Raw genomic sequence first — 27532 nt, forward strand, 5'->3', positions numbered from 1 at the left:
TGACCTGTCCCTGGGTACTGCCCTGTCCCTGGGTGCTGTCCTGTCCCTGGGTGCATCCCTGTCCCTGTGTGCTCTCCTGTCCATGGGTGCTGTCCTTTCCCTGGGTGCTGCCCTGTCCCTGGGTGCTGTCCTGATCCTGGGTGCTGTCCTGTCTCTGGGTGCTGTCCAGTCGCTGGGTGCTGTCCTGTCCCTGGGCGCCATCCTGTCCATGGGTGCTGCCCTGTCCCTGCGTGCTGCCCTGTCCCTGGGTGCTGTCCAGTCCCTGGGTGCTGTCCTATCTCTGGGTGCTGTCCAGTCTCTGGGTGTTGCCCTGTCTTTGGGTGCTGCTCTGTCTCTGGGTGCTGTCCTGTCTCTGGGTGCTGTCCAGTCCCTGGGTGCTGTCCGGTCCCTGGGTGCTGCCCTGTCCCTGGGTGCATCCCTGTCTCGGGGTGCTGTCCAGTCCCTGGGTGTTGTCCAGACACTGGGGGCTTTCCTGTCGCTGGGTGCTGTCCCGTCACGGGGGGCTGCCCTGTCCCTGGGTGCTGTCCTGATCCTGGGTGCTGTCCTGTCTCTGGGTGCTGTCCAGTCGCTGGGTGCTGTCCTGTCCCTGGGTGCTGTCCTATCTCTGGGTGCTGTCCAGTCTCTGGGTGTTGCCCTGTCTTTGGGTGCTGCCCTGTCTCTGGGTGCTGTCCTGTCTCTGGGTGCTGTCCTATCTCTGGGTACTGTCCTGTCCCTGGGTGCTGTCCTGTATCTGGGTGCTGCCCTGTCCCTGGGTGCTGTCCTATCTCTGGGTACTGTCCTGTCCCTGGGTGCTGTCCTGTATCTGGGTGCTGCCCTATCCCTGGGTGCTGTCCTTTCTCTTGGTGCTGTCCAGTCACTGGGTGCTGTCCGGTCCCTGGGTGATGCCCTGTCCCTGGGTGCTGTCCGGTCTCTGGTTGCTGACCTATCTCAGGGTGCTGTCCTATCTCTGGGTGCTGTCCTGTCCCTGGGTGCTGCCCTGTCCCTGGGTGCTGTCCTGTCCCTGGGTGCTGTCCTGTCTCTGGGTCCTGTCCTGTCTCTGGGTCCTGTCCTGTCTCTGGGTGCTGTCCTGTCCCTGGGTGCTGTGCTGTCCCTAGGTGCTGCCCTGTCTCTGGGTGCTGTCCTGTCTCTGGGTGCTGCCCTGTCCCTGGGTGCATCCCTGTCCCTGGGTGCTGTCCTTTCCCTGGGTGCTGCCCTGTCCCTGGGTGCTGTCTTGTCCCTGTCTCTGGGTGCTGTCCAGTCCATGGGTGCTGTCCTGTCCCTGGGTGCTCTCCTGTCCCTTGGTGCTCTCCTGTCCATGGGTGCTGTCCTGTCCCTGGGTGCTGCCCTGTCCCTGGGTGCTGTCCTGTTCCTTGGTGCTCTCCTGCCCATGGCTGCTGTCCTGTCCCTTGGTGCTGTCCTATCTCTGGGTGCTGTCCCGTTCCTGTGTGCTCTCCTGTCCATCGGTGCTGTCCTGTCCCTGGGTGCTGTCCTGTCCCTGGGTGCTGCCCTGTCCCTGGGTGCTGTCCTATCTGTGGGTGCTGTCCTATCTCTGGGTGCTGTCCTGTCCCTGGGTGCTGTCCTATCTGTGGGTGCTGCCCTGTCCCTGTGTGCTGCCATGTCCCTGGGTGCTGCCCTGTCCCTGGGTGCTGCCCTGTCCCTGGGTGCTGTCCGTTCACTGGGTGCTGTCCTGTCCCTGGTTGCTGACCTATCTCTGGGTGCTGTCCTATCTCTGGGTGCTGTCCTGTCCCTGGTTGCTGACCTATCTCTGGGTGCTGTCCTATCTCTGGGTGCTGTCCTGTCCCTGGGTGCTGTCCTGTCCCTGGGTGCTGTCCAGTCCCTGGATGCTGTCCTGTCCCTGGGTGCTGTCCTGTCCATGGGTGCCGCCCTGTCCCTGGGTGCTGCCCTGTCCCTGGGTGCTGTCCTGTCCCTGGGTGCTGTCCTATCTCTGGGTGCTGTCCTATCTCTGGGTACTGTCCTGTCCCTGGGTGCTGTCCTGTATCTGGGTGCTGCCTGGGTGCTGTCCTGTCCCTGGGTGCTGTCCTATCTCTGGGTGCTGTCCTATCTCTGGGTACTGTCCTGTCCCTGGGTGCTGTCCTGTATCTGGGTGCTGCCCTATCCCTGGGTGCTGTCCTTTCTCTTGGTGCTGCCCAGTCCCTGGGTGCTGTCCGGTCCCTGGGTGCTGCCCTGTCCCTGGGTGCTGTCCGGTCTCTGGTTGCTGACCTATCTCTGTGTGCTTTCCTATCTCTGTGTGCTGTCCTATCTCTGGGTGCTGTCCTGTCCCTGGGTGCTGTCCTATCTGTGGGTGCTGTCCTGTCCCTGGGTGCTGTCCTGTCCCGGGGTGCTGTCCGGTCCCTGGGTGCTGTCCGGTCCCTGGTTGCTGACCTATCTCTGGGTACTGTCCTGTCCCTGGGTACTGCCCTGTCCCTGGGTGCTGTCCTATCTGTGGGTGCTGCCCTGTCCCTGTGTGCTGCCATGTCCCTGGGTGCTGCCCTGTCCCTGGGTGCTGCCCTGTCCCTGGGTGCTGTCCGTTCACTGGGTGCTGTCCTGTCCCTGGTTGCTGACCTATCTCTGGGTGCTGTCCTATCTCTGGGTGCTGTCCTGTCCCTGGTTGCTGACCTATCTCTGGGTGCTGTCCTATCTCTGGGTGCTGTCCTGTCCCTGGGTGCTGTCCTGTCCCTGGGTGCTGTCCAGTCCCTGGATGCTGTCCTGTCCCTGGGTGCTGTCCTGTCCATGGGTGCCGCCCTGTCCCTGGGTGCTGCCCTGTCCCTGGGTGCTGTCCTGTCCCTGGGTGCTGTCCTATCTCTGGGTGCTGTCCTATCTCTGGGTACTGTCCTGTCCCTGGGTGCTGTCCTGTATCTGGGTGCTGCCTGGGTGCTGTCCTGTCCCTGGGTGCTGTCCTATCTCTGGGTGCTGTCCTATCTCTGGGTACTGTCCTGTCCCTGGGTGCTGTCCTGTATCTGGGTGCTGCCCTATCCCTGGGTGCTGTCCTTTCTCTTGGTGCTGCCCAGTCCCTGGGTGCTGTCCGGTCCCTGGGTGCTGCCCTGTCCCTGGGTGCTGTCCGGTCTCTGGTTGCTGACCTATCTCTGTGTGCTTTCCTATCTCTGTGTGCTGTCCTATCTCTGGGTGCTGTCCTGTCCCTGGGTGCTGTCCTATCTGTGGGTGCTGTCCTGTCCCTGGGTGCTGTCCTGTCCCGGGGTGCTGTCCGGTCCCTGGGTGCTGTCCGGTCCCTGGTTGCTGACCTATCTCTGGGTACTGTCCTGTCCCTGGGTGCTGCCCTGTCCCTGGGTGCTGCCCTGTCCCTGGGTGCTGTCCTGTCCCTGGGTGCTGCCCTGTCCCTGGGTGCTGTCCTGTCTCTGGGTGCTGCGCTGTCTCTGGGTACTGTCCTGTCTCTGGGTGCTGCCCTGTCTCTGGGCGCTGTCCTGTCTCTGGGTGCTGTCCTGTCCCTGGGTGCTGTCCTGTCTCTGGGTGCTGCCCTGTCTCTGGGTGCTGCCCTGTCTCTGGGTGCTGTCCTGTCTCTGGGTGCTGTCCTGTCCCTGGGTGCTCTCCTGTCCCTGGGTGCTGCCCTATCTCTGGGTGCTGTCCTATCTCTGGGTGCTGTCCTGTCCCTGGGTGCTGTCCTATCTCTGGGTGCTGCCCTGTCCCTGGGTGCTGTCCGTTCACTGGGTGCTGTCCTGTCCCTGGTTGCTGACCTATCTGTGGGTGCTCTCCTGTCCCTGGGTGGTGTCCTGTCTCTGGGTGCTGTCCTATCTGTGGGTGCTCTCCTGTCCCTGGGTGGTGTCCTGTCCCTGGGTGCTGCCCTGTCCCTGGGTGCTGTCCTATCTGTGGGTGCTATCCTATCTCTGGGTGCTGTCCTGTCCCTGGGTGCTGTCCTATCTGTGGGTGCTGCCCTGTCCCTGTGTGCTGCCATGTCCCTGGGTGCTGCCCTGTCCCTGGGTGCTGCCCTGTCCCTGGGTGCTGTCCGTTCACTGGGTGCTGTCCTATCCCTGGTTGCTGACCTATCTCTGGGTGCTGTCCTACCTCTGGGTGCTGTCCTGTCCCTGGTTGCTGACCTATCTCTGGGTGCTGTCCTATCTCTGGGTGCTGTCCTACCTCTGGGTGCTGTCCTGTCCCTGGTTGCTGACCTATCTCTGGGTGCTGTCCTATCTCTGGTTGCTGTCCTATCTCTGGGTGCTGTCCTGTCTCTGGGTGCTGTCCTATCTGTGGGTGCTGTCCTGTCCCTGGGTGCTGTCCTGTCCCGGGGTGCTGTCCGGTCCCTGGGTGCTGTCCGGTCCCTGGTTGCTGACCTATCTCTGGGTACTGTCCTGTCCCTGGGTGCTGCCCTGTCCCTGGGTACTGTCCTGTCTCTGGGTGCTGCCCTGTCTCTGGGCGCTGTCCTGTCTCTGGGTGCTGTCCTGTCCCTGGGTACTGTCCTGTCTCTGGGTGCTGCCCTGTCTCTGGGTGCTGCCCTGTCTCTGGGTACTGTCCTGTCTCTGGGTGCTGTCCTGTCTCTGGGTGCTGCCCTGTCTCTGGGTGCTGCCCTGTCTCTGGGTACTGTCCTGTCTCTGGGTGCTGTCCTGTACCTGGGTGCTCCCTGTTTCTGGGTGCTGTCCTGTCCCTGGGCGCTGCCTTGTCCCTGGGTGCTGTCCGGTCTCTGGGTGCTGACCTGTCCCTGGGTGCTGTCCTGTCCCTGGGCGCTGCCCTGTCCCTTGGTGCTGTCCTGTCCCTGGGTGCTGTCCTGTCTCTGGATGCTGCCCTGTCCCTGGGTGCTGCCCTGTCTCTGGGTGCTGTCCTGTCTCTGGGTGCTACCCTGTCCCTGGGTGCTGCCCTGTCTCTGGGTGCTGTCCTGTCCCTGGGCGCTGCCTTGTCCCTTGGTGCTGTCTGGTCTCTGCGTGCATCCCTGTCCCTGGGTGCTGTCCTATCTCTGGGTGGTTTCTGTCTGGTCTCTGGTCTCTGGGTGGTCTCTGGTCTCTGGGTGATCACTGGGCGGTCTCTGGGTGGTCTCTGATCTCTGGGTGATCTCTGGGTGGTCTCTGGGTGGTCTCTGGTCTCTGGGTGGTCTCTGGTCTTTGAGTGATCTCTGGGCGGTCTCTGGGTGGTCATAGGTCTCTGGGCGGTCTCTGGGTGGTCTCTGGGTGATCTCTGGGCGGTGTCTGGGTGGTCTCTGGTCTCTGGGTGGTCTCTGGTCTTTGGGTGATCTCTGGGCGGTCTCTGGGTGGTCTCTGATCTCTGGGTGATCTCTGGGTGGTCTCTGGGTGGTGTCTGGTCTCTGGGTGTTCTCTGGGCGGTCTCTGGGTAGTCTCTGGTCTCTGGGTGGTCTGAGGATGGTCTCTGGGCGGTCCCTGGTCTCTGGGTGGTCGCTGGGTGGTCTCTGGTCTCTGGGTGATCTCTGGGCGGTCTCTGAGTGGTCTCTGGGTGACCTCTGGGCGGTCTCTGGGTGGTCTCTGGTCTCTGGGTGCTCTCTGGTCTTTGGGTGATCTCTGGGTGGTCTGTGGGTGGTCTCTGGGTGGTCTCTGGTCTCTGGGTGGTCTCTGGTCTCTGGGTGATCTCTGGGTGGTCTCTGAGTGGTCTCTGGGTGATCTCTGGGCGGTCTCTGGTCTCTGGGTGGTCTCTGGGCGGTCTCTGGTCTCTGGGTGCTCTCTGGTCTTTGGGTGATCTCTGGGTGGTCTCTGTGCGGTCTCTGGGTGTTCTCTGGTCTCTGGGTGATCTCTGGGCGGTCTCTGGGCGGTCCCTGGCTGCTGTGTGAATCTCTAACAGTCTCTCGGTTCCTTTAAGGCGGTACGAGGAGCTCTAAGCCACACCTCCTGAACTCCACATCGGACTCGGATTTGATGAAGTATCGCGCCATCAGCAGGATCCCTCAGATTACCCTCAACTTTGTGGATTTTAATCCAGACGTCATCCTCACACCATCACCCACGGAGATCGAGATCATCGCTCCCAGCAAAGTGAAAGAGAGAACTCAGAACGTCACGGAGAAAGTCACACAGGTACCAAATCACCTGCTGTGCTGGCGCTGTTTCTAGCTCTCTGCTTCTACCCCCCACACTGTCCCCTCACTGTCCCCCTCACTGTCCCCTCACTGTCCCCTCACTGTCCCCTCACTGTCCCCCTCACTGTCCCCTCACTGTCCCCTCACTGTCCCCTCACTGTCTCCTCACTGTCCCCGTCACTGTCCCCCTCACTGTCCCCTCACTGTCCCCTCACTGTCCCCTCACTGTCCCCCTCACTGTCCCCTCACTGTCCCCTCACTGTCCCCCTCACTGTCCCCCTCACTGTCCCCTCACTGTCCCCTCACTGTCCCCCTCACTGTCCCCTCACTGTCCCCTCACTGTCCCCCTCACTGTCCCCCTCACTGTCCCCTCACTGTCCCCTCACTGTCCCCTCACTGTCCCCCTCACTGTCTCCTCACTGTCCCCGTCACTGTCCCCCTCACTGTCCCCTCACTGTCCCCTCACTGTCCCCTCACTGTCCCCCTCACTGTCCCCTCACTGTCCCCGTCACTGCCCTCTCACTGTCCCCTCACTGTCCCCTCACTGCCCCCTCACTGTCCCCCTCACTGTCCCCTTACTGTCCCCTCACTGTCCCCTCACTGTCCCCCTCACTGTCCCCGTCACTGTCACCCTCACTGTCCTCTCACTGTCCCCGTCACTACCCTCTCACTGTCCCCCTCACTGCCCCCTCACTGTCCCCCTCACTGTCCCCTTACTGTCACCCTCACTGTCCTCTCACTGTCCCCGTCACTACCCTCTCACTGTCCCCCTCACTGCCCCCTCACTGTCCCCCTCACTGTCCCCTTACTGTCCCCCTCACTGCCCTCTCACTGTCCCCCTCACTGTCCCCCTCACTGTCCCCCTCACTGTCCCCTCACTGCCCCCTCACTGCCTCCTCACTGTCCCCTCACTGTCCCCCTCACTGTCCCCTCACTGTCCCTGTCACTGTCACCTCACTGTCCCCTCACTGTCTCCTTACTGTCCCCCTCACTGCCCGCTCACTGTCCCCTCACTGCCCCCTCACTGTCCCCCTCACTGCCCCCTCACTGTCCCCCTCACTGTCCTCCTCACTGTCCCCTCACTGTCCCCGTCACTGTCACCCTCACTGTCCCCTCACTGTCCCCCTCACTGTCCCCGTCACTGTCACCCTCACTGTCTCCTCACTGTCCCCCTCACTGTCACCCTCACTGTCCCCTCACTGTCCCCTCACTGTCCCCCTCACTGCCCTCTCACTGTCCCCCTCACTGCCCTCTCACTGTCCCCGTCACTGTCCCCCTCACTGTCCCCCTCACTGTCCCCTCACTGTCCCCTCACTGTCCCCCTCACTGTCCCTGTCACTGTCTCCTCACTGTCCCCCTCACTGTCCTCATCATTGTCCCCTCACTGTCCCCTCACAGTCCCCCTCACTGCCCCCTTACTGTACCCTCATTGCTTCCTTACAGTCCCCATCACTGCCCCCCCACTCTCCTCTCACTGACCCTCCTCTCACTGTCCCCTCACCTCCTCCCTCAATGTCCCCACACTGCCCCCTCACTGCCCCCTCACTGTCCACTCACTGTCTCCTCACTGTCCCCCTCACTGTCCCCCTCACAGTCCCCTCACTGTCCCCTCACTGTCCCCCTCACTGTCCCCCTCACTGCCCCCCTCACTGCCCCCCTCACTGCCCCCCTCACTGTCCCCCTCACTATCCCCCTCACTGTCCCCTTACTGTCTCCCTCACTCCCCCTCACTGTACCCCTCACTATCCCCCTCACTGTCCCCCTCACTCCCTCACTCTCCCCTCACTGTCCCCCTCACTATCCCCCTCACTGTCCCCTCAATGTCTCCCTCACTCCCCCTCACTGTCCCCCTCACTCCCTCACTCTCCCCTCACTGTCCTCCTCACTGTCCCCCTCACTGTCCCCCTCACTCCCTCACTCTCCCCTCACTGTCCCCCTCACTGTCCCCCTCACTGTCACCCTCACTGTCCCCTCACTGCCCCCTCACTGTCCCCCTCACTGTCCCCCTCACTGTCCCCTCACTGTCCCCCTCACTGCCACCTCACTATCCCCCTCACTGTCCCCTCACTGTCTCCCTCACTCCCCCTCACTGTCCCCCTCACTGTTCCCTCACTGTACCCCTCACTGTCCCCTCACTGTACCCCTCACTGCCCCTTCACTGTCTCCCTCACTGTCCTCACACTGTCCCCCTCACTGTCCCCTCACTGCCCCCTCACTGTCCTGTCACTGTCCCCTCACTGCCCTCAGTCCTCACACTGTCCCCCTCACTGTCCCCTCACTGCCCCCTCACTGTCCCGTCACTATCCCCTCACTGCCCTCACTGTCCCCTCACTGCCCTCCTCACTGCCCACTCACTGTCCCCTCACAGACTCCCTCACTGTCCCCCTCACTGTCCCCTCACTCTCCTCTCACTGTCACCCTCACTGACCTCCCTCACACCCCTCACCTCCTCCCTCAATGTCCCCACACTGCCCCCTCACTGTCCCTGTCACTGTCCCTGTCACTGTCCCCTCACTGTCCCCCTCACTGTCCCCCTCACTGCCCCCTCACTGTCCCTGTCACTGCCCCCTCAATGTCCCTGTCACTGACCCCTCACTGTCCCCCTCACTGTCCCCCTCACTGTCCCCCTCACTGCCCCCTCACTGTCCCCTCACTGTCCCCCTCACTGTCCCCCTCACAGTCCCCCTCATTGCCCCCTCACTGTCCCCTCACTGTCCCCCTCACTGTCCCCTCACTGCCCCCCTCACTGTCCCCCTCACTGTCACCCTCACTGTCCCCTCACTGTCCCCGTCACTGTCACCCTCACTGTCCCCTCACTGCCCCCCTCACTGTCCCCCTCACTGTCACCCTCACTGTCCCCTCATTGCCCCCCTCACTGTCCCTCTCACTGTCCCCTCACTGCCCCCCTCACTGTCCCCCTCGCGGTCCCCCTCACTGTCCCCCTCACTGTCCCCTCACTGTCCCCCTCACTGTCCCCTCACTGTCCCTGTCACTGTCCCCTCACTGTCCCCCTCACTGTCCCTGTCACTGCCCCCTCACTGCCCCCTCACTGCCCCCTCACTGTCCCCTCACTGTCCCCGTCACTGCCCCCTCACTGTCCCCTCACTGTCCCCTCACTGTCCCCTCACTGCCCTCTCACTGCCCCCTCACTGTCCCCTCACTGTCCCCTCACTGTCCCCTCACTGCCCTCTCACTGCCCCCTCACTGCCCCCTCACTGTCCCCGTCACTGCTCCCTCACTGTCCCCTCACTGTCCCCTCACTGTCCCCTCACTGCCCTCTCACTGCCCCCTCACTGCCCCCTCACTGTCCCCGTCACTGCCCCCTCACTGTCCCCTCACTGCCCCCTCACTGTCCCCTCACTGTCCCCCTCACTGCCCCCTCACTGCCCCCTCACTGCCCCCTCACTGTCCCCTCACTGCCCCCTCACTGTCCCCTCACTGTCCCCCTCACTGTCCCCCTCACTGCCCCCTCACTGTCCCCCTCACTGCCCCCTCACTGTCCCCCTCACTGTCCCCCTCACTGCCCCCTCACTGCCCCCTCACTGTCCCCCTCACTGCCCCCTCACTGTCCCCCTCACTGTCCCCCTCACTGCCCCCTCACTGTCCCCCTCACTGTCCCCCTCACTGCCCCCTCACTGCCCCCTCACTGTCCCCCTCACTGCCCCCTCACTGCCCCTCTCTGTCCCCTCACTGCCCCTCACTGTCCCCCTCACTGTCCCCTCACTGCCCCCTCACTGCCCCCTCACTGCTCCCTCACTGTCCCCCTCACTGCCCCCTCACTGCCCCTCTCTGTCCCCTCACTGCCCCTCACTGTCCCCCTCACTGTCCCCTCACTGCCCCCTCACTGTCCCCTCACTGTCCCCCTCACTGCCCCCTCACTGCCCCCTCACTGTCCCCCTCACTGCCCCCTCACTGCCCCCTCACTGCCCCCTCACTGCCCCCTCATGCCTGTCACTCCTCCAGCCCTGCACCTTCATTGCCTGTTGCCTGTAGTCCCCATGGATACCTTAAATCTTGGATTGTGTTTTTTTCGAAGGTTTAATCTTGCCCCCCCTCCCCCCCCCTATCTTGCTCAGCCCTAATTGCTCTTAATTAGGGGGGCGTTGTTCTTGAACCTCAGTGGTGTATGTGTTGGACCTTGCTCAGCAATTCCGGGCTCCCTTTCCCATTGGAGCGATGTCTCCCCTTTGCAGACCCCTGTAACCTGCCCGAGGAATATACAGTAATTTCATTCGCATTTCCGTCCCTCGTCAGCTCGCTGACACACAATCCGCTCTCGATCAGCTCAGCGTCCTGTCCTGTGCTTCATATATCTGTGGTTTTCACACCCTGCTCACCCAAGAATCTCTGACCCAATTAAACATTTCACAGCCTGCTGCAGAACTGTGTTCTTGGCTTTATTAATAGGGACGCAAAGTAGGCAGAGCAAGGAGGTGAGACTGAACCTGTACAAGTCTCTTGTTAGATCTGTTTGAAATAACTCCACACAGGCCGGTACCCCATTATCAAGTCCCCCTTTATTTTCAGGCGGAGAGACCCTGACACTGATCCAGCTCCCTGGAAGCCAGCTCTCAGAGTGAGCAGAGCCTCTGACACTCCTGTTTATACCTGTCAGCCAGGGCTCCCTGATCAGACCAGGTTAACAGACCCAGTCAGGGAACCCCTATTCTGAGTTTTCCCTGGCTGACCCTGGTTACTATTGAGTTTGGTTGTCATGGGAACGTTATAGGAAAGATGTGAACACACTGGAGGGAGGGAGAGAGTGAGACAGAGAGAGGGTGAGACAGAGAGAGAGACAGTGCACAGGAATAATTCGCAGGAATGGTTCCAGGACTGAGGATATTTTGAAGAAGTTGGTAGAGTTATCTCAGAAGGGAAGAAGGCTGAGACGGAGACCTGAGAGAGGTTTTCAAAATCAGGGACGGGGCTGCGCAGTGGGTATAGGGAGAAGCTGTTCCTGTTTGTGAAGGGGGAAACAACCTGACCAGGAGGGATTTGTGAAGTGACGCTTGTTTGAAGAGCCGGTGCTTGTACGATGGACTGAATGGCCTCCTCTGACTATGTTGCAATAATTCTGTGATAGTGTGAATGAATGGCCTGCTGACACTCTCAGACAGGCCACTGTAGGCTGTGGTCGAGCAGGGTAACCAACTCTGAGCACATAGACAGAGCTTGCTGAGGGGACTGAGTGTGCAGGGCAGGGTAGGCTGGTGCTGAGAGTGGGTGAGGGGCTGGGGAGGGTGGACCCTGCTCAGAGAGTTGGCAACTGGGATTTTCCCAACGATAATCCCCGAAATGAAAGAGTGGAGTTGTATTCGGAATGCTCCAATTCACATCGCCAACGGCTCCTCATTCACCTCTCAGCCTATGGTGGCAACACCAAACACACAGAGGGGCACTCAGAGGGGGGCACCCACAGGGGGGCACCCACAGGGGGGCACTCACAGGGGGGCACTCACAGGGGGGGCACTCCTGGGGGCATTCACAGGGGGCATTCACAGGGGGGGCACCCATAGGGGTGCACTCAGAGGGGGGGCACCCACAGGGGGGCATTCACAGGGGGGCACCCACAGGGGGGACTCACAGGGGAGCACTCACAGGGGTGCACTCAGAGGGGGGGCACCCACAGGGGGGCATTCACAGGGGGGCACCCACAGGGGGGACTCACAGGGGAGCACTCACAGGGGGGCACTCAAAGGTGGGCACTCACAGGGGTGCACTCAGAGGGGGGCACCCACAGGGGGGGCACTCAGAGGGGGGCACCCACAGGGGGGCACCCACAGGGGGGGACTCACAGGGGAGCACTCACAGGGGGGCACTCAAAGGTGGGCACTCACAGGGGTGCACTCAGAGGGGGGCACCCACGGGGGGGCACTCAGAGGGGGGCACCCACAGGGGGGCACTCAGAGGGGGGCACTCAGAGGGGGGCTCCCACAGGGGGGCACTCAGAGGGGGGCTCCCACAGGGGGGCACTCACAGGGCGGCACTCAGAGGGGTGCACTCCCATTTTGCTGCACAGTTCATTCTTTAAAAATACATTATTAAGGACGACAGGAAATGGTCAAAACAGCAGGCGGTACATAATGGCCGGTCCCTCTGGGCATCCAGTGGTAGTATGAATCAGGGAGGGGGAGGGGAGTACAGGACTCAGCGAGAGTGCGTTCCGTGTGTCTGAGAGAGAGTGCGTTCCGTGTGTCATGGATAGCGTGTGTTCCGTGTGTCAGGGACAGAGTGTGTTCCGTGTGTCAGGGAGAGAGTGTGTTCCGTGTGTCACAGAGAGAGAGCGTGTTCCGTGTGTCAGGGAGAGAGTGTGTTCCGTGTGTCAGGGAGAGTGTGCCCCGTGTGTCAGGGAAAGTGTGTGTTCCGTGCGTCAGGGAGAGAGCGTGTTCCGTGTGTCAGGGAAAGTGTGTGTTCCGTGCGTCAGGCAGAGAGCGTGTTCCGTGTGTCAGGGAAAGTGTGTGTTCCGTGCGTCAGGGAGAGAGCGTGTTCCGTGTGTCAGAGAGAGTGTGTTCCGTGTGTCAGGGACAGAGTGTGTTCCGTGTGTCAGGGAGAGAGTGTGTTCCGGGTGTCAGGGAGAGAGCGTGTTTCATGTGTCAGGGAAAGTGTGTGTTCCATGTGTCAGGGAGAGAGTGTCTTCCATGTGTCAGAGAGAGCGTGTTCCGTGTGTCAGGGAGAGAGCGTGTTCCATGTGTCAGGGAAAGTGTGTGTTCCGTGTGTCAGAGAGGGACCGTGTTCCGTGTGCCAGGGAGAGTGTGTTCTGTGTGTCAGGGAGAGAGCGTGTTCCGTGTGTCAGGGAGAGAGTGTGTTACGTGTATCGGGAGAGAGGGTGTTCCGTGTGTCAGGGACAGAGTGTGTTCAGTGTGTCAGAGAGAGAGCGTGTTTCGTGTGTCAGTGAGGGAGCGTGTTCCATGTGTCAGAGAGAGAGTTGTTCCGTGTGTCAGGGAGAGAGTGTGTTCCGCATGACAGGGATAGAGTGTGTTCCATGTATCAGAGAGAGAGTGTGTTCCATGTGTCAGGGAAAGTGTGTGTTCCGTGTGTCAGGGAGTGTGTGTTCCATGTGCCAGGGAGAATGTGTGTTCCGTGTGTCAGGGAAAGTGTGTGTTCCGTGTGTCAGGGAGAGAGTGTGTTCCATGTGTCAGAGAGAGAGTGTGTTCCATGTGTCAGGGAGAATGTGTGTTCCATGTGTCAGAGAGAGAGTGTGTTCCGTGTGTCAGGGAGAGAGTGTGTTCTGTATGTCAGAGAGAGAGTGTGTTCCCTGTGTCAGGGGGATTGTGATCCATGTGTCAGGGAGAGAGTGTGTTCCGTGTGTCAGAGAGCGCGTGTGTTCCGTGTGTCAGGGAGAGTGTGTTCCGTGTGTCAGGGAGAGTGTGTTCCATGTGTCAGGGAGAGAGCGTGTTCCGTATGTCAGAGAGAGAGAGTGTTCCGTGTGTCAGGGAGAGAGTGTGTTCCGTGTGTCAGAGAGCGCGTGTGTTCCGTGTGTCAGGGAGAGTGTGTTCCGTGTGTCAGGGAGAGTGTGTTCCGTGTGTCAGGGAGAGAGCGTGTTCCGTATGTCAGAGAGAGAGAGTGTTCCGTGTGTCAGGGAGAGAGCGTGTTCCGTGTGTCAGTGAGAGTGTGTGTTCCATATGTCAGGGAAAGAGTATGTTCTGTGTGTCAGGGAGAGAGCGTGTTCCGTGTGTCAGGGAGAGAGTGTGTTCCATGTGTCAGGGAGAGAGCGTGTTCCGTATGTCAGAGAGAGGGTGTTCCATGTGTCAGGGAGAGAGCGTGTTCCGTGTGTCAGGAAGAGAGCGTGTTTCGTGTGTCAGGGAGAGAGTGTGTTCCGTGTGTCAGGGAGAGAGCGTGTTCCGTATGTCAGAGAGAGAGAGTGTTCCGTGTGTCAGGGAGAGAGCGTGTTCCGTGTGTCAGGAAGAGAGCGTGTTCCGTGTGTCAGGGAAAGTGTGTGTTCCGTGCGTCAGGGAGAGCGTGTTCCGTGTGTCAGAGAGAGTGTGTTCCGTGTGTCAGGGACAGAGTGTGTTCCGTGTGTCAGGGAGAGAGTGTGTTCCGGGTGTCAGGGAGAGAGCGTGTTTCATGTGTCAGGGAAAGTGTGTGTTCCATGTGTCAGGGAGAGAGTGTCTTCCATGTGTCAGAGAGAGCGTGTTCCGTGTGTCAGGGAGAGAGCGTGTTCCATGTGTCAGGGAAAGTGTGTGTTCCGTGTGTCAGAGAGGGACCGTGTTCCGTGTGCCAGGGAGAGTGTGTTCTGTGTGTCAGGGAGAGAGAGTGTTCCGTGTGTCAGGGAGAGAGTGTGTTACGTGTATCGGGAGAGAGGGTGTTCCGTGTGTCAGGGAGAGAGTGTGTGTTCCGTGTGTCAGGGACAGAGTGTGTTCAGTGTGTCAGAGAGAGAGCGTGTTTCGTGTGTCAGTGAGGGAGCGTGTTCCATGTGTCAGAGAGAGAGTTGTTCCGTGTGTCAGGGAGAGAGTGTGTTCCGCATGACAGGGATAGAGTGTGTTCCATGTATCAGAGAGAGAGTGTGTTCCATGTGTCAGGGAAAGTGTGTGTTCCGTGTGTCAGGGAGTGTGTGTTCCATGTGCCAGGGAGAATGTGTGTTCTGTGTGTCAGGGAAAGTGTGTGTTCCGTGTGTCAGGGAGAGAGTGTGTTCCATGTGTCAGAGAGAGAGTGTGTTCCATGTGTCAGGGAGAACGTGTGTTCCATGTGTCAGAGAGAGAGTGTGTTCCGTGTGTCAGGGAGAGAGTGTGTTCTGTATGTCAGAGAGAGAGTGTGTTCCCTGTGTCAGGGGGATTGTGATCCATGTGTCAGGGAGAGAGTGTGTTCCGTGTGTCAGAGAGCGCGTGTGTTCCGTGTGTCAGGGAGAGTGTGTTCCGTGTGTCAGGGAGAGTGTGTTCCATGTGTCAGGGAGAGAGCGTGTTCCGTATGTCAGAGAGAGAGAGTGTTCCGTGTGTCAGGGAGAGAGTGTGTTCCGTGTGTCAGAGAGCGCGTGTGTTCCGTGTGTCAGGGAGAGTGTGTTCCGTGTGTCAGGGAGAGTGTGTTCCGTGTGTCAGGGAGAGAGCGTGTTCCGTATGTCAGAGAGAGAGAGTGTTCCGTGTGTCAGGGAGAGAGCGTGTTCCGTGTGTCAGTGAGAGTGTGTGTTCCATATGTCAGGGAAAGAGTATGTTCTGTGTGTCAGGGAGAGGGGGGGGTTCCGTGTGTCAGGGAGAGAGTGTGTTCCATGTGTCAGGGAGAGAGCGTGTTCCGTATGTCAGAGAGAGGGTGTTCCATGTGTCAGGGAGAGAGCGTGTTCCGTGTGTCAGGAAGAGAGCGTGTTTCGTGTGTCAGGGAGAGAGTGTGTTCCGTGTGTCAGGGAGAGAGCGTGTTCCGTATGTCAGAGAGAGAGAGTGTTCCGTGTGTCAGGGAGAGAGCGTGTTCCGTGTGTCAGGAAGAGAGCGTGTTCCGTGTGTCAGGGAGAGAGTGTGTTCCGTGTGTCAGAGAGAGAGTGTGTTCCGTGTGTCAGGGAGAGAGTGTGTACCGTATGTCAGAGAGAGAGAGTGTTCCGTGTGTCAGGGAGAGAGCGTGTTCTGTGTGTCTGGAAGAGTGCATATTCCCTGTGTCAGAGAGAAGGCGTGTTCCGCGTGTCAGGGAGAGAGTGTGTTCCATGTGTCAGGGAGAGAGTGTGTTCCATGTGTCAGGGAAAGCGTGTTCTGTGTGACAGGGAGAGAGTGTGTTCCATGTGTCAGGGAGAGAGTGTGTTCCGTGTGTCAGGGAGAGAGCGTGTTCCGTATGTCAGAGAGAGAGAGTGTTCCGTGTGTCAGGGAGAGAGCGTGTTCCGTATGTCCGAGAGAGAGAGTGTTCCGTGTGTCAGGGAGAGAGCGTGTTCCGTGTGTCAGGAAGAGTGCATGTTCCCTGTGTCAGAGAGAAAGCGTGTTCCGCGTGTCAGGGAGAGAGTGTGTTCCATGTGTCAGGGAGAGAGTGTGTTCCGTGTGTCAGGGAGAGTGTGTTCCATGTGTCAGGGAGAGAGTATGTTCTGTGTGTCAGGGAGAGAGCGTGTTCCGTGTGTCAGAGAGAGAGCGTGTTCCGCGTGTCAGGGAGAGAGTGTGTTCCGTGTGTCAGGGAGAGAGCGTGTTCCGTGTGTCAGAGAGAGAGAGCGTGTTCCGTGTGTCAGGGAGAGAGTGTGTTCCATGTGTCAGGGCGAGAGTGTGTTCCATGTGTCAGGGAGAGAGTATGTTCTGTGTGTCAGGGAGAGAGTGTGTTCCGTGTGTCAGGGAGAGAGCGTGTTCCGTGTGTCAGGGAGAGTGTGTGTTCCATGTGTCAGGGAGAGAGTATGTTCTGTGTGTCAGGGAGAGAGTGTGTTCCGTGTGTCAGGGCGAGAGTGTGTTCCATGTGTCAGGGAGAGAGTATGTTCCGTGTGTCAGGGAGAGTGTGTTCCGTGTGTCAGAGAGAGAGTGTGTTGCGTGTGTCAGGGAGAGTGTGTTCCGTGTGTCAGGGAGAGAGCGTGTTCCGTGTCAGAGAGAGCGTGTTCCGCGTGCCAGGGAGAGCGCGTGTTCCGTGTGTCAGGGAGAGAGTGTGTTCCGTGTGTCAGGGAGAGTGTGTTCCGTGTGTCAGGGAGAGAGCGTGTTCCGTATGTCAGAGAGAGAGTGTGTTCCATGTGTCAGGGAGAGAGTGTGTTCCGTGTGTCAGAGAGCGCGTGTGTTCCGTGTCAGCGAGAGTGTGTTCCGTGTGACAGGGAGGGAGCGTGTTCCGTGTGACAGGGAGAGAGTATGTTCCGTGTGTCAGGGAGAGTGTGTTCCGTGTGTCAGAGAGAGAGTGTGTTCCGTGTGTCAGGGAGAGTGTGTTCCGTGTGTCAGGGAGAGAGCGTGTTCCGTGTGTCAGGGAGAGAGCGTGTTCCGTGTGTCAGGGAGAGTGTGTGTTCCATGTGTCAGGGAAAGAGTATGTTCTGTGTGTCAGGGAGAGAGCGTGTTCCATGTGTCAGGGAGAGAGCGTGTTCCGTGTGTCAGAGAGAGAGCGTGTTCCGCGTGTCAGGGAGAGAGCGTGTTCCGCGTGTCAAGGAGAGAGCGTGTTCCGTGTGTCAGGGAGAGTGCGTTCCATGTGTCAGGGAGAGTGTGTTCCGTGTGTCAGGGAGAGAGTGTGTTCCGTATGTCAGAGAGAGAGAGTGTTCCGTGTGTCAGGGAGAGAGCGTGTTCCGTGTGTCAGGGAGGGAGCGTGTTCCATGTGTCAGGGAGAGAGCGTGTTCCGTATGTCAGAGAGAGAGAGTGTTCCATGTGTCAGGGAGAGAGCGTGTTCCGTGTGTCAGGGAGAGAGCGTGTTCCGTGTGTCAGGGAGAGAGCGTGTTCCATGTGTCAGGGAAAGAGTATGTTCTGTGTGTCAGGGAGAGAGCGTGTTCCATGTGTCAGGGAGAGAGCGTGTTCCGTGTGTCAGAGAGAGAGCGTGTTCCGCGTGTCAGGGAGAGAGCGTGTTCCGCGTGTCAAGGAGAGAGCGTGTTCCGTGTGTCAGGGAGAGAGCGTGTTCCGTGTGTCAGGGAGAGAGTGTGTTCCATGTGTCAGAGAGAGAGTGTGTTCCATGTGTCAGGGAGAATGTGTGTTCCATGTGTCAGAGAGAGAGTGTGTTCCGTGTGTCAGGGAGAGAGTGTGTTCTGTATGTCAGAGAGAGAGTGTGTTCCCTGTGTCAGGGGGATTGTGATCCATGTGTCAGGGAGAGAGTGTGTTCCGTGTGTCAGAGAGCGCGTGTGTTCCGTGTGTCAGGGAGAGTGTGTTCCGTGTGTCAGGGAGAGTGTGTTCCATGTGTCAGGGAGAGAGCGTGTTCCGTATGTCAGAGAGAGAGAGTGTTCCGTGTGTCAGGGAGAGAGTGTGTTCCGTGTGTCAGAGAGCGCGTGTGTTCCGTGTGTCAGGGAGAGTGTGTTCCGTGTGTCAGGGAGAGTGTGTTCCGTGTGTCAGGGAGAGAGCGTGTTCCGTATGTCAGAGAGAGAGAGTGTTCCGTGTGTCAGGGAGAGAGCGTGTTCCGTGTGTCAGTGAGAGTGTGTGTTCCATGTGTCAGGGAAAGAGTATGTTCTGTGTGTCAGGGAGAGAGCGTGTTCCGTGTGTCAGGTAGAGAGTGTGTTCCATGTGTCAGGGAGAGAGCGTGTTCCGTATGTCAGAGAGAGAGAGTGTTCCGTGTGTCAGGGAGAGAGCGTGTTCCGTGTGTCAGGAAGGGAGCGTGTTCCGTGTGTCAGGGAGAGAGTGTGTTCCGTGTGTCAGAGAGAGAGTGTGTTCCGTGTGTCAGGGAGAGAGTGTGTACCGTATGTCAGAGAGAGAGAGTGTTTCGTGTGTCAGGGAGAGAGCGTGTTCTGTGTGTCTGGAAGAGTGCATATTCCCTGTGTCAGAGAGAAGGCGTGTTCCGCGTGTCAGGGAGAGAGTGTGTTCCATGTGTCAGGGAGAGAGTGTGTTCCATGTGTCAGGGAAAGCGTGTTCTGTGTGACAGGGAGAGAGTGTGTTCCATGTGTCAGGGAGAGAGTGTGTTCCGTGTGTCAGGGAGAGAGCGTGTTCCGTATGTCAGAGAGAGAGAGTGTTCCGTGTGTCAGGGAGAGAGCGTGTTCCGTATGTCCGAGAGAGAGAGTGTTCCGTGTGTCAGGGAGAGAGCGTGTTCCGTGTGTCAGGAAGAGTGCATGTTCCCTGTGTCAGAGAGAAAGCGTGTTCCGCGTGTCAGGGAGAGAGTGTGTTCCATGTGTCAGGGAGAGAGTGTGTTCCGTGTGTCAGGGAGAGTGTGTTCCGTGTGTCAGGGAGAGAGTATGTTCTGTGTGTCAGGGAGAGAGCGTGTTCCGTGTGTCAGAGAGAGAGCGTGTTCCGCGTGTCAGGGAGAGAGTGTGTTCCGTGTGTCAGGGAGAGAGCGTGTTCCGTGTGTCAGAGAGAGAGCGTGTTCCGTGTGTCAGGGAGAGAGTGTGTTCCATGTGTCAGGGCGAGAGTGTGTTCCATGTGTCAGGGAGAGAGTATGTTCTGTGTGTCAGGGAGAGAGTGTGTTCCGTGTGTCAGGGAGAGAGCGTGTTCCGTGTGTCAGGGAGAGTGTGTGTTCCATGTGTCAGGGAGAGTGTGTGTTCCGTGTGTCAGGGCGAGAGTGTGTTCCATGTGTCAGGGAGAGAGTATGTTCCGTGTGTCAGGGAGAGAGCGTGTTCCGTGTCAGAGAGAGCGTGTTCCGCGTGCCAGGGAGAGCGCGTGTTCCGTGTGTCAGGGAGAGAGTGTGTTCCGTGTGTCAGGGAGAGTGTGTTCCGTGTGTCAGGGAGAGAGCGTGTTCCGTATGTCAGGGAGAGAGTGTGTTCCGTGTGTCAGGGAGAGTGTGTTCCGTGTGTCAGGGAGAGAGCGTGTTCCGTATGTCAGAGAGAGAGTGTGTTCCATGTGTCAGGGAGAGAGTGTGTTCCGTGTGTCAGAGAGCGCGTGTGTTCCGTGTCAGCGAGAGTGTGTTCCGTGTGACAGGGAGGGAGCGTGTTCCGTGTGACAGGGAGAGAGTATGTTCCGTGTGTCAGGGAGAGTGTGTTCCGTGTGTCAGAGAGAGAGTGTGTTCCGTGTGTCAGGGAGAGTGTGTTCCGTGTGTCAGGGAGAGAGCGTGTTCCGTGTGTCAGGGAGAGAGCGTGTTCCGTGTGTCAGGGAGAGTGTGTGTTCCATGTGTCAGGGAAAGAGTATGTTCTGTGTGTCAGGGAGAGAGCGTGTACCATGTGTCAGGGAGAGAGCGTGTTCCGTGTGTCAGAGAGAGAGCGTGTTCCGCGTGTCAGGGAGAGAGCGTGTTCCGCGTGTCAAGGAGAGAGCGTGTTCCGTGTGTCAGGGAGAGAGCGTGTTCCGTATGTCAGAGAGAAAGAGTGTTCCGTGTGTCAGGGAGAGAGCGTGTTCCGTGTGTCAGAGAGAGAGCGTGTTCCGCGTGTCAGGGAGAGAGCGTGTTCCGCGTGTCAAGGAGAGAGCGTGTTCCGTGTGTCAGGGAGAGAGCGTGTTCCGTATGTCAGAGAGAAAGAGTGTTCCGTGTGTCAGGGAGAGAGCGTGTTCCGTGTGTCAGTGAGAGTGTGTGTTCCATGTGTCAGGGAAAGAGTGTGTTCCGTGTGTCAGGGAGAGAGCGTGTTCCGTGTGTCAGGTAGAGTGTGTGTTCCATGTGTCAGGGAGAGTGTGTGTTCCGTGTGTCAGGGCGAGAGTGTGTTCCATGTGTCAGGGAGAGAGTATGTTCCGTGTGTCAGGGAGAGAGCGTGTTCCGTGTCAGAGAGAGCGTGTTCCGCGTGCCAGGGAGAGCGCGTGTTCCGTGTGTCAGGGAGAGAGTGTGTTCCGTGTGTCAGGGAGAGTGTGTTCCGTGTGTCAGGGAGAGAGCGTGTTCCGTATGTCAGAGAGAGAGTGTGTTCCATGTGTCAGGGAGAGAGTGTGTTCCGTGTGTCAGAGAGCGCGTGTGTTCCGTGTCAGCGAGAGTGTGTTCCGTGTGACAGGGAGGGAGCGTGTTCCGTGTGACAGGGAGAGAGTATGTTCCGTGTGTCAGGGAGAGTGTGTTCCGTGTGTCAGAGAGAGAGTGTGTTCCGTGTGTCAGGGAGAGTGTGTTCCGTGTGTCAGGGAGAGAGCGTGTTCCGTGTGTCAGGGAGAGAGCGTGTTCCGTGTGTCAGGGAGAGTGTGTGTTCCATGTGTCAGGGAAAGAGTATGTTCTGTGTGTCAGGGAGAGAGCGTGTTCCATGTGTCAGGGAGAGAGCGTGTTCCGTGTGTCAGAGAGAGAGCGTGTTCCGCGTGTCAGGGAGAGAGCGTGTTCCACGTGTCAAGGAGAGAGCGTGTTCCGTGTGTCAGGGAGAGAGCGTGTTCCGTATGTCAGAGAGAAAGAGTGTTCCGTGTGTCAGGGAGAGAGCGTGTTCTGTGTGTCAGTGAGAGTGTGTGTTCCATGTGTCAGGGAAAGAGTATGTTCTGTGTGTCAGGGAGAGAGCGTGTTCCGTGTGTCAGGTAGAGAGTGTGTTCCATGTGTCAGGGAGAGAGCGTGTTCCGTATGTCAGAGAGAGGGTGTTCCGTGTGTCAGGGAGAGAGCGTGTTCCGTGTGTCAGGAAGAGAGCGTGTTTCGTGTGTCAGGGAGAGAGTGTGTTCCGTGTGTCAGGGAGAGAGCGTGTTCCGTATGTCAGAGAGAGAGAGTGTTCCGTGTGTCAGGGAGAGAGCGTGTTCCGTGTGTCAGGAAGAGAGCGTGTTCCGTGTGTCAGGGAGAGAGTGTGTTCCGTGTGTCAGAGAGAGAGTGTGTTCCGTGTGTCAGGGAGAGAGTGTGTACCGTATGTCAGAGAGAGAGAGTGTTTCGTGTGTCAGGGAGAGAGCGTGTTCTCTGTGTCTGGAAGAGTGCATATTCCCTGTGTCAGAGAGAAGGCGTGTTCCGCGTGTCAGGGAGAGAGTGTGCTCCATGTGTCAGGGAAAGCGTGTTCTGTGTGACAGGGAGAGAGTGTGTTCCATGTGTCAGGGAGAGAGTGTGTTCCGTGTGTCAGGGAGAGAGCGTGTTCCGTATGTCAGAGAGAGAGAGTGTTCCGTGTGTCAGGGAGAGAGCGTGTTCCGTATGTCCGAGAGAGAGAGTGTTCCGTGTGTCAGGGAGAGAGCGTGTTCCGTGTGTCAGGAAGAGTGCATGTTCCCTGTGTCAGAGAGAAAGCGTGTTCCGCGTGTCAGGGAGAGAGTGTGTTCCATGTGTCAGGGAGAGAGTGTGTTCCGTGTGTCAGGGAGAGTGTGTTCCGTGTGTCAGGGAGAGAGTATGTTCTGTGTGTCAGGGAGAGAGCGTGTTCCGTGTGTCAGAGAGAGAGCGTGTTCCGCGTGTCAGGGAGAGAGTGTGTTCCGTGTGTCAGGGAGAGAGCGTGTTCCGTGTGTCAGAGAGAGAGCGTGTTCCGTGTGTCAGGGAGAGAGTGTGTTCCATGTGTCAGGGCGAGAGTGTGTTCCATGTGTCAGGGAGAGAGTATGTTCTGTGTGTCAGGGAGAGAGTGTGTTCCGTGTGTCAGGGAGAGAGCGTGTTCCGTGTGTCAGGGAGAGTGTGTGTTCCATGTGTCAGGGAGAGTGTGTGTTCCGTGTGTCAGGGCGAGAGTGTGTTCCATGTGTCAGGGAGAGAGTATGTTCCGTGTGTCAGGGAGAGAGCGTGTTCCGTGTCAGAGAGAGCGTGTTCCGCGTGCCAGGGAGAGCGCGTGTTCCGTGTGTCAGGGAGAGAGTGTGTTCCGTGTGTCAGGGAGAGTGTGTTCCGTGTGTCAGGGAGAGAGCGTGTTCCGTATGTCAGAGAGAGAGTGTGTTCCATGTGTCAGGGAGAGAGTGTGTTCCGTGTGTCAGAGAGCGCGTGTGTTCCGTGTCAGCGAGAGTGTGTTCCGTGTGACAGGGAGGGAGCGTGTTCCGTGTGACAGGGAGAGAGTATGTTCCGTGTGTCAGGGAGAGTGTGTTCCGTGTGTCAGAGAGAGAGTGTGTTCCGTGTGTCAGGGAGAGTGTGTTCCGTGTGTCAGGGAGAGAGCGTGTTCCGTGTGTCAGGGAGAGAGCGTGTTCCGTGTGTCAGGGAGAGTGTGTGTTCCATGTGTCAGGGAAAGAGTATGTTCTGTGTGTCAGGGAGAGAGCGTGTTCCATGTGTCAGGGAGAGAGCGTGTTCCGTGTGTCAGAGAGAGAGCGTGTTCCGCGTGTCAGGGAGAGAGCGTGTTCCGCGTGTCAAGGAGAGAGCGTGTTCCGTGTGTCAGGGAGAGAGCGTGTTCCGTATGTCAGAGAGAAAGAGTGTTCCGTGTGTCAGGGAGAGAGCGTGTTCCGTGTGTCAGTGAGAGTGTGTGTTCCATGTGTCAGGGAAAGAGTATGTTCTGTGTGTCAGGGAGAGAGCGTGTTCCGTGTGTCAGGTAGAGAGTGTGTTCCATGTGTCAGGGAGAGAGCGTGTTCCGTATGTCAGAGAGAGGGTGTTCCGTGTGTCAGGGAGAGAGCGTGTTCCGTGTGTCAGGAAGAGAGCGTGTTTCGTGTGTCAGGGAGAGAGTGTGTTCCGTGTGTCAGGGAGAGAGCGTGTTCTGTATGTCAGAGAGAGAGAGTGTTCCGTGTGTCAGGGAGAGAGCGTGTTCCGTGTGTCAGGAAGAGAGCGTGTTCCGTGTGTCAGGGAGAGAGTGTGTTCCGTGTGTCAGAGAGAGAGTGTGTTCCGTGTGTCAGGGAGAGAGTGTGTACCGTATGTCAGAGAGAGAGAGTGTTTCGTGTGTCAGGGAGAGAGCGTGTTCTGTGTGTCTGGAAGAGTGCATATTCCCTGTGTCAGAGAGAAGGCGTGTTCCGCGTGTCAGGGAGAGTGTGTTCCGTGTGTCAGGGAGAGAGTATGTTCTGTGTGTCAGGGAGAGAGCGTGTTCCGTGTGTCAGAGAGAGAGCGTGTTCCGCGTGTCAGGGAGAGAGTGTGTTCCGTGTGTCAGGGAGAGAGCGTGTTCCGTGTGTCAGAGAGAGAGCGTGTTCCGTGTGTCAGGGAGAGAGTGTGTTCCATGTGTCAGGGCGAGAGTGTGTTCCATGTGTCAGGGAGAGAGTATGTTCTGTGTGTCAGGGAGAGAGTGTGTTCCGTGTGTCAGGGAGAGTGTGTGTTCCATGTGTCAGGGAGAGTGTGTGTTCCGTGTGTCAGGGCGAGAATGTGTTCCATGTGTCAGGGAGAGAGTATGTTCCGTGTGTCAGGGAGAGAGCGTGTTCCGTGTGTCAGGGAGAGAGTGTGTTCCGTGTGTCAGGGAGAGTGTGTTCCGTGTGTCAGGGAGAGAGCGTGTTCCGTGTGTCAGAGAGAGAGCGTGTTCCGCGTGTCAGGGAGAGAGCGTGTTCCGCGTGTCAAGGAGAGAGCGTGTTCCGTGTGTCAGGGAGAGTGTGTTCCATGTGTCAGGGAGAGTGTGTTCCGTGTGTCAGGGAGAGAGCGTGTTCCGTGTGTCAGGGAGAGAGCGTGTTCCGTGTGTCAGGGAGGGAGCGTGTTCCATGTGTCAGGGAGAGAGCGTGTTCCGTATGTCAGAGAGAGAGAGTGTTCCATGTGTCAGGGAGAGAGCGTGTTCCGTGTGTCAGGGAGAGAGCGTGTTCCGTGTGTCAGGGAGAGTGTGTTCCATGTGTCAGGGAAAGAGTATGTTCTGTGTGTCAGGGAGAGAGCGTGTTCCATGTGTCAGGGAGAGAGCGTGTTCCGTGTGTCAGAGAGAGAGCGTGTTCCGTGTGTCAGGGAGAGAGCGTGTTCCGCGTGTCAAGGAGAGAGCGTGTTCCGTGTGTCAGGGAGAGAGCGTGTTCCGTGTGTCAGGGAGAGAGTGTGTTCCATGTGTCAGGGAGAGTGTGTGTTCCATGTGTCAGGGAGAGAGTATGTTCTGTGTGTCAGGGAGAGAGTGTGTTCCGTGTGTCAGGGCGAGAGTGTGTTCCATGTGTCAGGGAGAGAGTATGTTCTGTGTGTCAGGGAGAGAGCGTGTTCCGTGTGTCAGGGAGAGAGCGTGTTCCGTGTGTCAGAGAGAGAGCGTATTCCGCGTGTCAGGGAGAGAGCGTGTTCCGTGTGTCAGGGAGAGAGTGTGTTCCATGTGTCAGGGAGAGAGTGTGTTCCATGTGTCAGGGAGAGAGCGTGTTCCGTGTGTCAGAGAGAGAGCGTGTTCCGCGTGTCAGGGAGAGAGTGTGTTCCGTGTGTCAGGGAGAGAGCATGTTCCGTGTGTCAGAGAGAGTGTGTTCCGTGTGTCAGGGCGAGAGTGTGTTCCATGTGTCAGGGACAGAGTATGTTCTGTGTGTCAAGGAGAGAGCGTGTTCCGTGTGTCAGGGAGAGAGTGTGTTCCGTGTGTCAGGGAGAGTGTGTGTTCCATGTGTCAGGGAGAGAGTATGTTCTGTGTGTCAGGGAGAGAGTGTGTTCCATGTGTCAGGGAGAGAGCGTGTTCCGTGTGTCAGAGAGAGCGTGTTCCGCGTGTCAGGGAGAGAGCGTGTTCCGTGTGTCAGGGAGAGAGTGTGTTCCGTGTGTCAGGAGAGTGTGTTCCGTGTGTCAGGGGGAGTGTGTTCTGTGTGTCAGGGAGAGAGTGTGTTCCATGTTTCAGGGAGAGAGCGTGTTCCGTGTGTCAGAGAGAGCGTGTTCCGCGTGTCAGGGAGAGAGCGTGTTCCGTGTGTCAGGGAGAGAGCGTGTTCCGTATGTCAGAGAGAGAGAGTGTTCCGTGTGTCAGGGAGAGAGTGTGTTCCGTGTGTCAGAGAGCACGTGTGTTCCGTGTGTCAGGGAGAGTGTGTTCCGTGTGTCAGGGAGTGTGTGTTCCGTGTGTCAGGGAGAGAGCGTGTTCCGTATGTCAGAGAGAGAGATTGTTCCGTGTGTCATGGAGAGAGCGTGTTCTGTGTGTCAGGGAGAGAGCGTGTTCCATGTGTCAGGGAGAGAGCGTGTTCCGTATGTCAGAGAGAGAGAGTGTTCCGTGTGTCAGGGAGAGAGCGTGTTCCGTGTGCCAGGAAGAGAGCGTGTTCCGTGTGTCAGGGAGAGAGTGTGTTCCGTGTGTCAGGGAGAGTGTGTTCCGTGTGTCAGGGAGAGAGCGTGGTCCGTGTGACAGGGAGAGAGTGTGTTCCATGTGTCAGCGAGAGTGTGTTCCGTGTGACAGGGAGGGAGCGTGTTCCGTGTGACAGGGAGGGAGCGTGTTCCGTGTGTCAGGGAGAGTGTGTTTCGTGTGACAGGGAGACAGTGTGTTCCGTGTGTCAGGGAGAGAGTGTGTTCCGTGTGTCAGGGAGGTTGTGTGTTCCGTGTGTCAGGGAGAGTGTGTTCCGTGTGACAGGGAGAGAGTGTGTTCCGTGTGACAGGGAGAGAGTGTGTTCCGTGTGTCAGGGAGAGTGTGTGTTCCATGTGTCAGGGAGAGAGTATGTTCTGTGTGCCAGAGGGAGCGTGTTCCGTGTGTCAGGGAGAGAGCGTGTTACGCGTGTCAGGGAGAGAGTATGTTCCTTGTGACAGGGAGAGAGTGTGTTCCGTGTGTCAGGGAGAGAGCGTGTTCCGTGTATCAGGGAGAGTATGTTCCGTGTGTCAGAGAGAGCGTGTTCCGTGTGTCAGGGAGAGTGTGTTCCGTGTGTCAGGGAGAGTGTGTTCCGTGTGTCAGGGAGAGTGTGTTCCGTGTGTCAGGGGGAGTGTGTGTTCCATGTGTCAGGGAGAGTGTGTTCCGTGTGTCAGGGAGAGTGTGTTCCGTGTGTCAGGGAGAGTGTGTGTTCCGTGTGTCAGGGGGAGTGTGTGTTCCATGTGTCAGGGAGAGTGTGTTCCGTGTGTCAGGGAGAGTGTGTTCCGTGTGTCAGGGAGAGTGTGTGTTCCGTGTGTCAGGGAGAGTGTGTGTTCCGTGTGTCAGGGAGAGTGTGTTCCGTGTGTCAGGGAGAGTGTGTTCCGTGTGTCAGGGAGAGTGTGTGTTCCGTGTGTCAGGGAGAGTGTGTGTTCCGTGTGTCAGGGAGAGTGTGTTCCGTGTGTCAGGGAGAGTGTGTTCCGTGTGTCAGGAACTGTGCCCCTGGGTTTAGGCAGCAAGTCCCAGAAAGACCTTGAGCCGTCTGTGTGCGGAATCGGGGTTTGGGATCAGGGAGGCTCCATTTCCATTGGTCAAGGGCTGGTATTTGTCAGGAGTGGGAGCCTGTGATGAAGCTATGGCCTATCACACTGCCCCAGGCCTCTGTCAGGCCTGTGTCTGATTCCTCTCTGTAGTGACGGGTGGTTTACCCCTCGCTTGCAGTATCCGCCCGCGAGAAGACATTCTGGGCCAGCATGCCACTCACCTGGTTGGGTGCAACCATGACAACGCTCAGCAAGTTCAACGCCATCAATGTCAAACCAGTACAGCCCTTACCCCCAATCCCACCTTCAACATCTCCTTACTCCACCACCGACGCTCAGTAGCAGCAGTGTGTACGATATGTACTGGAGCAATTCATCCAGTCTCCTGTAACAGCACCTTCCAAACCCATGGCCACTTCCAACTGGAAGGACAAGGGCAGCAGAGACTTGGAAACACCAGCCCCTGCAAGTTCCCTTCTGAGCCGCTCACCATCCTGGCATGGAAATATATCCCCGTTCCTTCACTGTCGCTGGGTCAAATTCCTGGAACACAGCACATGGACTGCAGCGGTTCAAGGAGGCAGCTCAGCCCCCACCTTCTCAAGGGGCAACTAGGGACGGGCGATAAATTCCAGAATTACTCACATTCCATCAAATCCCACACGATGTGTGTTTTTTTTAAATGCCTGTTGCAGCTTTTTGATTTAGTGAATACTCCCATAGCGACACGAATGTGTTCTCCTCAAGTATCGATCACTTCACTTTTAAAGGTTATCATTGATTTTATTTTCATGCAATTCATGTCTGATCACAGCGACTCACTGCATGTTACAAGCTTCCTGTGCTCACCTTTTGCCCTTTAGCCATTTAAAATAAGTTCATTTGGAGAGAATCTTTCACATCCTCACGATATTCTGAAGCACTCTACAGCCAGTGGAGACGTTTTGATTATATCCCACTGTCACATAGGAAATAGCCTGTTCTTTAGCAGAGTCCATTGCGTCTTATTTACTCTGTCTAAGATCCATTGTGATTTTTCATGGCTCGATTAAATATCTCCTTTCTCCGCTTTAAGACAAATAGGCCCAGTCTCTCCACAGAACTGAAGCCCCTAGCAATTAAAAGTCATTCTTCCTGCTTTACAGAAGTGTGGCCCCACTCCACGTCTAACCTACGTTACAAATCCAGGTTATGTTTGTGACT

The 27532-nt window shown here is 57.9% G+C and overlaps 1 protein-coding gene across 1 annotated transcript in view; it reads left to right on the forward strand.

Annotated features, from left to right (window-relative positions):
• kcnh6a (potassium voltage-gated channel, subfamily H (eag-related), member 6a) overlaps positions 1 to 27532 on the forward strand; it is a 427015-nt gene that overhangs the window by 63518 nt on the left and 335965 nt on the right. Inside the window, exon 2 of the mRNA XM_087977979.1 lies at positions 5731 to 5945. Within this exon, the coding sequence (XP_087834105.1) occupies positions 5731 to 5945 (215 nt within the window). The remainder of the gene's footprint in view (positions 1 to 5730; positions 5946 to 27532) is intronic.

This window comes from Chiloscyllium plagiosum, unplaced genomic scaffold, assembly GCF_037043375.1.
Source record: "Chiloscyllium plagiosum isolate Xiang-an unplaced genomic scaffold, Cpla_swu_hap1 HiC_scaffold_32, whole genome shotgun sequence".
In the NCBI taxonomy this organism is placed as follows: Eukaryota; Metazoa; Chordata; class Chondrichthyes; order Orectolobiformes; family Hemiscylliidae; genus Chiloscyllium; species Chiloscyllium plagiosum.